The 9,073-nt window shown below is 36.5% G+C and overlaps 1 protein-coding gene across 1 annotated transcript; it reads left to right on the forward strand.

Moving 5' to 3' along the window:
- The first annotated feature begins 5,603 nt into the window (after nucleotides 1-5,603).
- On the forward strand, nucleotides 5,604-6,554 carry LOC118991432 (olfactory receptor 4A5-like). Its single transcript, XM_037052648.1, has one exon. It carries the CDS (start codon nucleotides 5,607-5,609, stop codon nucleotides 6,552-6,554), a length of 948 nt encoding a protein of 315 aa, XP_036908543.1. The 5' UTR covers nucleotides 5,604-5,606.
- The last annotated feature ends 2,519 nt before the right edge of the window (nucleotides 6,555-9,073 follow it).

Here is a 9,073-nt window from a genome sequence, read left to right on the forward strand (position 1 = left end):
ATTCAATAGTTGAAATATCAACTTCAGTAAATCCCCCAAGCCTTCACTTCTCTGCCTCTGAGATGAGGGCCTCCAACATCTAGTTGGGGCATCCAACCTTTTGGCATCTCTGGGCCACAGTGGAAAAGAATTGTTTGGGCCATACATTAAGTATACAAACACTAATGCAAACTGATGAGCAGGAAAAAAAAGTTTTAAGTGAATTTATGATTTTGCATTGGGCTTCATTCACAGCCATCCTGGGATGGACAAGTCCTATGGACAGCTGGTTAGACACTCCTGGGAGTAAGGACCTCCTTTTCTAGGGATATGGCTGATAAAGGGACCCAAGACTGGTTCTCCCTTCATTTGGCCTTAAATAATGTTTGCCTTACCTAAAGATTTCCTAAAATGAAACACATTAATTCTTATTTTCTTTGTATAATTTTTTCTTTTGAAACTACAGCCTTTTCATCGTTTTGTGTGTTATTCTTTCTTGGCAACACCCAAATCTTTTTCTCTGAGGATTGTTCTAGGGGAGAAAATTTTCATCATTTTATTTGAATTTGTACCAAATATATTAATAAAGTAATCTACAATGACTTTATATTCTCTTTCCTTTAAAACGGAAATGATATAAAAATTCAGAGAGGCTGGGTCTGCCCATAAATGTAGAAGAATAATTTTTCTGATAGAAATATCTGAGAGATTTCTGAAAACTCAACTTTCTGCCTAAGCTGAAGTCTATCTTTAACTGGTTTTTTATTCTTTAGCTGTTTCCTTGTTATATTTTCCTTGGCATAGATATCTCTCATTGCTTGTAGAAATGTGTGCAAAGTCCCAATTTTCTGTTGTGAAGTTGGGGAGATGAAGAGACATACTTATAATTAGGAAAAAGGGGTCTTTAGGGATATGCTGTCTGAGTGACTGAAAAGCACAAGAGTTCTACTGCCTGGGAGAACGCCCAGTCATTGGCTACTTGAGGAAGATAAATCCCAGCAGTTGTTTTGTTAGCTATAGAAATTAATGGTCAGAGGAATGAATGCTGTCCTACGTTCTCACAGGAAAGTACTTGCTATTTCCTTTACCGCAATGTGCTGAGGAAAAGTACATTGAAATAACTACTTTCAGTGTTTTACAATTTCTGGGGCTTTTGTGTTGGCAAATAATGGATTTCACCAAGTTAATTTCCACAAATTCAGCCAGTTTTTACACAGCCATGAGAACACAGGATTGTTGGTTTTCTTTGGAGGGATTTTCCCAGCAGGTGAGAGTGTTCAAGTATTTTACAAGTACATATTCATGTTTTATTTAAGTGTCTTTATATCCTAGATATCTGTGTTGGATACTGCAATCCTTGTGTGAAAGACCGAGGTGATGGGGAGTCTGTGTGGACACATGGGTAGTGTGGCCACATGAAGCTCTTCCCACATCCACTGATCTCTATACATTATTCAGTGTTCCATGGTCACACATTCATACATGAGGTACCCACAGTCACTGCCAATGAAAGAAGCTCTGATTTCAAAGACTAAGGGAAAACCTGAGGTGAGTTCTTGAAACAATGAAAATTCATGCAATATATTTAAATGTTGCTAATGTCTTGAATATACATATTTTCATTGGAAGAAATCTGAATTAAGAAAATTAAGGTAGCAAAATAAGGAAATGAAAAGGAATATACAAAAAGTGTTTGGTTTTTAGCATTACAGCCTGACAGGTATTTCTTGTTTGATTTGTTAAATAACAAAGGGAAACATTCAATGCCTTCCCAATAAACTAATGGGTTCATAGTCTTGGTTCATAGGGTATTGCATTTTATATGGTACATTAATATTTCTAATTATTCTAAAATCTTTAAATCAGATCATTTATGATATATCATCTGTATATTCCTTTGTGTATTTACCACCCAAAGTCAAATCTTTTTCTTTCATCACATATATGACCCCCTTTACCCTTCACTTTGGGGTAACCAGCATGCTGTTACCCTTTACTCTGCCTTTACTCTACTTTCCCTTTGAGGTACAGAGCACACTCTTGTCTGTGCCTGTGAGTTTTTGTTTGCTTTCCTCCCTGGTTCGTGTGTTGCTTTCAGCTTTCTTTCCCACATATGGGTGAAGTCATATCGTCCTTGACTTTTTTTCTCTGACTAATTTCACTTAGTAGAATCTCCCAGTCCATCCACATTGTTCCAATGGCAGGGTTTCATCTTTTCTCACAGTGGAATAGAATTGTGTGTATGTGCCTCATCTCTTTTATCCAGTTACCCACTCAGGGACACTTTGGTTGTGTTTATGTCTTGGTCACCACGAATAAGGCTGCAATGAACACAGGGGTGCATATTTCTCATGTCACCCCCAAACTTAGTATAAAATTATTGAGAACATTTAAAATTGTAATGCAGCAGTGTGTTTAAATGGGAGAAATGCCTTCCTATTCAATTCTAGAAACTTGATATGAGATTTTTTTGATTTTTTATTTTGAAATTCTGAAGTTATACTTTACATTCAATTTTATTCTGTACTTGTTTCAGGGCTACAGCAAAGTGGCCACACAATCATATACTCCACAGTGTGTTCCTCTTGATACTTAAAGTACAACCCTGTCCCATACATAGTTATTACAATATTACCGACAATATTTCCCATGTGGGATTTAGATTCACATATGAAAGGTTGATCTGTGTGAACATTTTCCAAACTGTAATTCATAGACAGAGACAACAGTACTGTGGTAACCAGAGGGAATGTAGGTGTTAGTAATGAAGGGTAGAGGGGCCAAGTCTATGGTGATGGAAGACGATTTCACTTTGTGTGGTGGGCATCACTGCAATATACAGACCACGTATCATAAATATGCACACTTGAAACTTCTATGAGCTTACTAACTAATGCCATCCCAATAAATTTAATAAAAAATTAGCACAGCAGCCCATATTGGTACATATTTGAAAGAAACCTGTATTCAGTGAAGTGCCTTGTTTATTATCACTTACAAAATCATAGAATTGTAATTTTAAAGTACTTTAGAGGGTATGTTTGTTAGTATAAAATTTTAATTTATCTCTTTAATAAGCCATACTCTTAAGAAACTAAGTTAAATGTTGTTTCATTATTTTTTCTTTTTAATTTTTTTGAGATAGAAAAAGGGAAGGAGAAAGAGAGAAAGAGAAACATCAGTGTTGGTTGTCCCCCACATGACACCCACCGGGATCTTGGCCCACAACCCAGGCTTACGCCCTGACCAGTAACCAAATCGTGACCCTCTGATTCATAGCTCACGCTCAATCCACTGAGCTACACCAGCCAGGGCTAAATTATATTTTTTAAATAGAGAAGTGTTAATCTAGCAGTTTAAGTTGAAAGTCTCATAATACTATCTGTCAGGTTTTATAGTATTGGATGTTTGATGACTTAAACAACAGAGAATGCATTGTATAACTACTTTCTACATCTAAATAATTTAACTGGCTAGTAGGAGATTTATTCTGGAGAAATCTAACATTGAAGACTAGTAAGAATAAGGGCACTAGATAGATCCTGCATAATGTAAGGAGTGAGTAAAAGAGATTTGGATAGAGACTACCTTATATCCTCATGCTCTTCAATAGGTGTGCCTTTATCAGCCTACAGATTCCAGAATGGTAGAGCTTCTGAATACACTGGAAGCAGCAATGTGAATGAGGCAGGTAGAGTGGTCCTCACAGTTGGCTTATAAGGAAAGGTCTACCTTTCAGCACATCCTCCCTCCCTCCTTCTCCATATCTATGGGAATGGAATCAGCTTGCCTATCTTTGAACTTAAATGATTTTGTAACTTTCCTCTGGAAAAAATAAGCAAAAAAATTAGGTCTGTGTTTATACTTGTACCAGTCTTCCCTCTTGTTTAACATTGTCCTTCATCATCAGATGTACAGGGATCTGAAGAATGATTATTTATAAAACTTTTTGAAACTCCTGTATTACGCTGTATGTTGTGTTTACTTTTTATGGTATCTTATTATGCCTCCCAAGTAAACCCTGGAAGTCTTAGGGGTCACTTTCTAAAATTCCTCAAGAAAGGAAAATTTTTTGAAGAAGAGTTTTTAAAAGACTATTGATCTCACTTAATTTTCACATTAATATTCTCATTACTCATGGATATTTATTTCCTACATAGAATTACTCTCTCCTGATTTGATCCTTTGTTAAATTTTATCCTATACAAATCTTTCTATGATGTATGGATCCTACGTTTTCCATGCCATTCAACTTGCTTCTAGTCTAAATACATTCCATCACAGGTGAATACTACTACTCATGTGTAATCCAGTAGATAATTCCTGAGATGTATAATCTTAGCCTATGAGTAAATAGGACTTGATAGAGTATAATACTCTTTTTATCCTTTGTCTATGTCTATAATTCTCACCACATTGACAATGACTCAGATGATTCCCTGTGATACAATGTTGATAGTGAAGCATTCAAGAACATTAATGATAGTTACCACTTATTGAATGTTTATTGGGTGCCAGCCATTATTCAAGGTATTTACTTGTAATAAAGCAACAACCCAAGGGGAAGGCTCTATTGTTCTCCCCGTCGTAAAAAGGATGAAAGTGAGGCACAGAAAGGTTTATTAGGTTGCCCGAGGTCACATAGTAGTAAGTGGTGAGGCAAATATTTCAGTAGAAGACAATGTGCCTCCAGAGTCCATGTGATTCGTCACTGTGCTATACTCTCCCTAAAAGGGTGTTTTGAGTATTAAATAAGAATACACTGAAGAGAATAACTAATAATCACTATTTGTTTTCTATAATGATAAAATGCCACTTACCACTGGGTAGCCTTTTTGAGAACAGATATAGGCTGGACATTTCTATTTTGTGTTAAGGGTTGTAGGATAGACAAAGATTACATAACTTCTTAAAAAGCCAATACTATAAAAAAGAAGCAGAAAAATTGCTGACCGTCACGGAGTTCAACTGGGTAATTGCTTTAGGGAACAATTGGCCAATTTTGTCATAATTTTATGTATTCCAGTCTGTGGAAATTTAATGAGAGATTCATGAAGACTCAGCATCCTTTGAGACATAAAGGACTGAATACCTAATAGCAATTTATCATAGTTTAAGTGCATTATTCCAAAACATAAATTATTTTTGATGCTACATCAGTTATATTACAAGGTTCTCAAAACAAATATTGCCAGCTCACAGGACTGACATCATGCCAATTTGTTTAGAGATTTTGTTTTGCCTCTACCAGAGAGTAAGTCACTGCCGACTTGTGTGCCCAGGACTGAGAGTTTAACCAGGGTCTATGAAAAACACAACTGGCTGTGGAGCCTTTGATACTTTTCTCTGTTGACCATCGACTAAGACTGAGAAGGAAAACCTTCACTTGTACCCCAAAACCAAATCATGTGAGGAGAAACAGAATTGTCAAGGGAAGATGCAATAGGCTATTAAGTTGAACTCACAGATCTTCACCAGGACTTTATTCTGTGTAAACCCCTGTAGAAGATAAAATAATGAATATATACTCCAAGATGTAATGGATGTATTCATAGTGTGTTCACCATTTCATTACAGGTCCGTTCCCCTGACCTCTCCTCCTAGAAACAGGCTTTAGAGAAGACTGAATGGAATATAGTAACAATGTGACAGAATTTGTCCTCCTGGGCCTCACTCAGAATCCTGGGGGCCAAAAAGCATTATTTGTCATATTTTTACTCATTTACCTTGTGACTATGGTGGGCAACCTGCTCATTGTGGTGACTGTTCTTGCCAGCCCCTCTCTGGGCTCCCCTATGTACCTCTTCCTTGTCTATCTGTCACTCATTGATGCAGTGTATTCCAATGTCATTTCACCCAAATTGATCATAGACCTAGCCTCTGCTCAAAAGACAATTTCCTTCTCAGCTTGCATGGGACAGCTCTTTCTGGAACACCTGTTTGGAGGTGCTGAGATCTTCCTGCTGGTGGCCATGGCCTATGATCGCTATGTGGCCATCTGTAAACCACTGCACTACATAACCATCATGAATAGACAGGTGTGCATCCGGCTGTTGGTGGTGTCCTCGGCTGTAGGTTTTGTTCATTCTCTGGTCCAACTTCTCTTTGTGTACAATCTCCCGTATTGTGGCCCCAATGTCATGGACCACTTCATGTGTGACATGTACCCACTATTAGAACTTGCCTGCACTGACACCTACTTCTTAGGCCTCACTGTGGTTGCCAATGGTGGAGCACTCTGTACAGTCGTCTTTATTTGTTTACTAACATCCTATGGAGTTATCCTAAGTTCCCTTAAAACTCACAGTCAGGAAGGGAGGCGCAAAGCCCTGTCTACCTGTTTTTCCCACATCACGGTGGTTGTTCTCTTTTTTGTTCCCTGCATTTTTATGTATGTTAGACCTGTTTCTAACTTATCTGTTGATAAATTCATAAGTGTGGGTTATACTGTTATTACTCCCTTGTTGAATCCTCTAATATACACTTTGAGAAATTCAGAAATGACAAACGCTATGAAGAAACTGTGGTGTAGGAAGTTAGGTATAGATAGACTGAGAATGTGTCATTCATATTGAATGCACCTATTACTAATTCTGAAGCAACAAACAAGTAGTTCATTCTAAAAATGGATGAGTTAGTCAACCCAATGAGTTTTCCTGGGATGCTTTTCTTTATTCATAGAAGGTATCAAAAAGTAGAACAAATTGTCCTGTGATGTTAAAATCAATGTAACACAGAAATTCTGAAGGGTGAGTAAAAAGGCAGAGATATTTTTCTTATTATTAACAAAATAAACTAAGTTCACCTTGTAACTTTTTTTATTGTTCAGTTCCAGTTGTCCTGATTTTATTTCTTTTGCTCTCCCCTGCCCCACACCACCAACCCCCACCTCATGGTCAATGGATCCCACACTATGCATGCCCATGAAGCCCTTATTCATGTTTCTTGGCTTGCCTCTTCCCCTTTTCTGTACTATCCCCCTACCTCCTCCCCTCTGATCCTTGTCAGTTTGTTCTCTATCATTTATATTGAAATGTGCTTTCGAAGAATTTATTTTTCCCTTAGAAAGTGAAGAGCAAGCTACCTTGAAAGTTTTGGTTTTACCCCAAATAATGAGAAATCAATTTGGCTAGTGTTTAGAATGAATTTCTAATGTGAAAACAGTGGTATGTATGTATGTGTGTATGTAAGTATGTATGTATGTGTTGGTTGATTGTTGTTCAAGTCCAGTTGTCTCCATTTTCACTCCACCATGCTTCTCTACCCCAGCCATCTCTACCTCCACTCCATAAACTTACCCTCTTTGGCTTTGTCCATGTGTCCTTCATACATGTTCCTTGATGGCCCTCCCCCTATTTTCTCCCAGCATCCCTCTCCCCGTCCCCGCTGGTTACTGTCAGTTTGTACTTTATTGCAAAAGTTTGATGTTTGTTATTGTACGCATACAACAGGTTTTAGCAGCTGCCTTTAGCATTTTGTCTTCCAGATTATTTCTGTTCCTCATTGTGATGCCTGTGCATTTGAAGTTCAGGATGTCTAGATGGAAGATGATAGCATATTTGGTTAAATGCACAATCATGGAACAGTTCTGTTAGATGCGATGTTGGATTCATTCACACATTGGGATAAATCCAAATGGGATAGTTGACAAAAAAAAAAAACAGATGGTAGTTCTTGATTAGAGTATAGAATACCTTACTAATCCAAGCTGTAAACATCTTTTCACACCTTTCCTCACTAGTTATTATGTGCTTTTTTGCCATTCTTCCAAGTGTAGATGAGCTTATTTTGACTTCATGACGCTGAAGATTGAGTAAAGAAATGTATAATTTTACACAGCAATGTGTTCCCTAAAAGTTGCCCTTATCTTCAATACTTTAAATTGTAGGCTTAATAATAATTTGTTTTTATATAAACAAAATTTTGTTTTTCGATCTTATCTTTAAAAAGTTTTATTTCCTCAGTGTGTAGCCTCTCCAGAATATCACAAAATAGGAAGAACATGGAATTGCTTCCACTGCATTTTAGGAACATCATCTATGTTTTGTAAGAGTTTCTTTATTTTTTAACTAAAAACATCAAAACCTTACTTACTTAAAAACTTTATTATGGATTTTTTTATGTATACCAATAATATGTGCAATTTATACCCAGAACACGATCAATATTGAAAATACTTGTGTATACCATTCCCCTCCTTCTTACCAGATGTAATCCTAATGTTCAATTTTGTATTTATCCTAGTTAAAAAGAGTTTAACTGCATATGTATGTATCCTTAATTTATGGAGTATACAGTTTCATATTCTTTACCTTTATTAAAATTATGCTACATAGTACTATGTTTTCTTGGTCTTTTATACACAATGTTGACTTCCTCAGATTTAATCATGTTGTTGCTCATCTCCCTAGTCCCACCAGTTCTGTGCTCTGTATTATTCCATGTCTAAATATCCCATGTGTTTTGAACCCATTCAGCCAGTGTCCTACTGTATGCTGCTATGGACATCCTGAAAGAAATTGCTTTGTGTTGGATAGGCTGTTTGCATGCTCACTTTTATGGATGGTTATAGTTTTGTCCTAAAGATGTTTTGTCAGTTACATTCCTGCTTGTGTTCATACATGTGTGTTTGCCTGTGTGCAAGTGTGTAAAGAATTTAAATTTACTTTACAAAGGACTTTCTGCTGTGATAAAACCAAAATTTTCAACACATTTTTCAAAGATGCAATCTACTTTCCTAATCTGAGATGTCATATTTACAATAAATTTTAAATAGCTGTATACTGCTTTCTAGACTCTCTTGTCTTTCAATTGGTTTATTATTCTTAGGACAATACTACATTATCATAGGTCTTGTAAGTAGCTTTTAATATCTGTTAAGAGGTGTATTACACAATAATCTTACTGAAAACAAGGTTTTCTATTTCCAGCAACTATTTTCCACATAATTATTAGGATGATTTCAGAGGTCTTAGAAACCTACCAGCATTTTGACACACAGTATATTAAATGTCTAATTAACGTGGAAAGGAATTGATATATTGATCACATTGAATCATTCTTTCTAGAGACACAAAAAATGCGAGTATTTATG

This window comes from Sturnira hondurensis, unplaced genomic scaffold (assembly GCF_014824575.4).
Source record: "Sturnira hondurensis isolate 20B ecotype Veracruz unplaced genomic scaffold, ASM1482457v3 Scaffold0007521, whole genome shotgun sequence".
Taxonomy (NCBI): domain Eukaryota; kingdom Metazoa; phylum Chordata; class Mammalia; order Chiroptera; family Phyllostomidae; genus Sturnira; species Sturnira hondurensis.

Excerpts from the sequence above, each read along its gene's own strand:
- LOC118991432 (XM_037052648.1), top strand. The coding sequence starts at position 5,607 with ATGGAATATAGTAACAATGTGACAGAATTTGTCCTCCTGGGCCTCACT.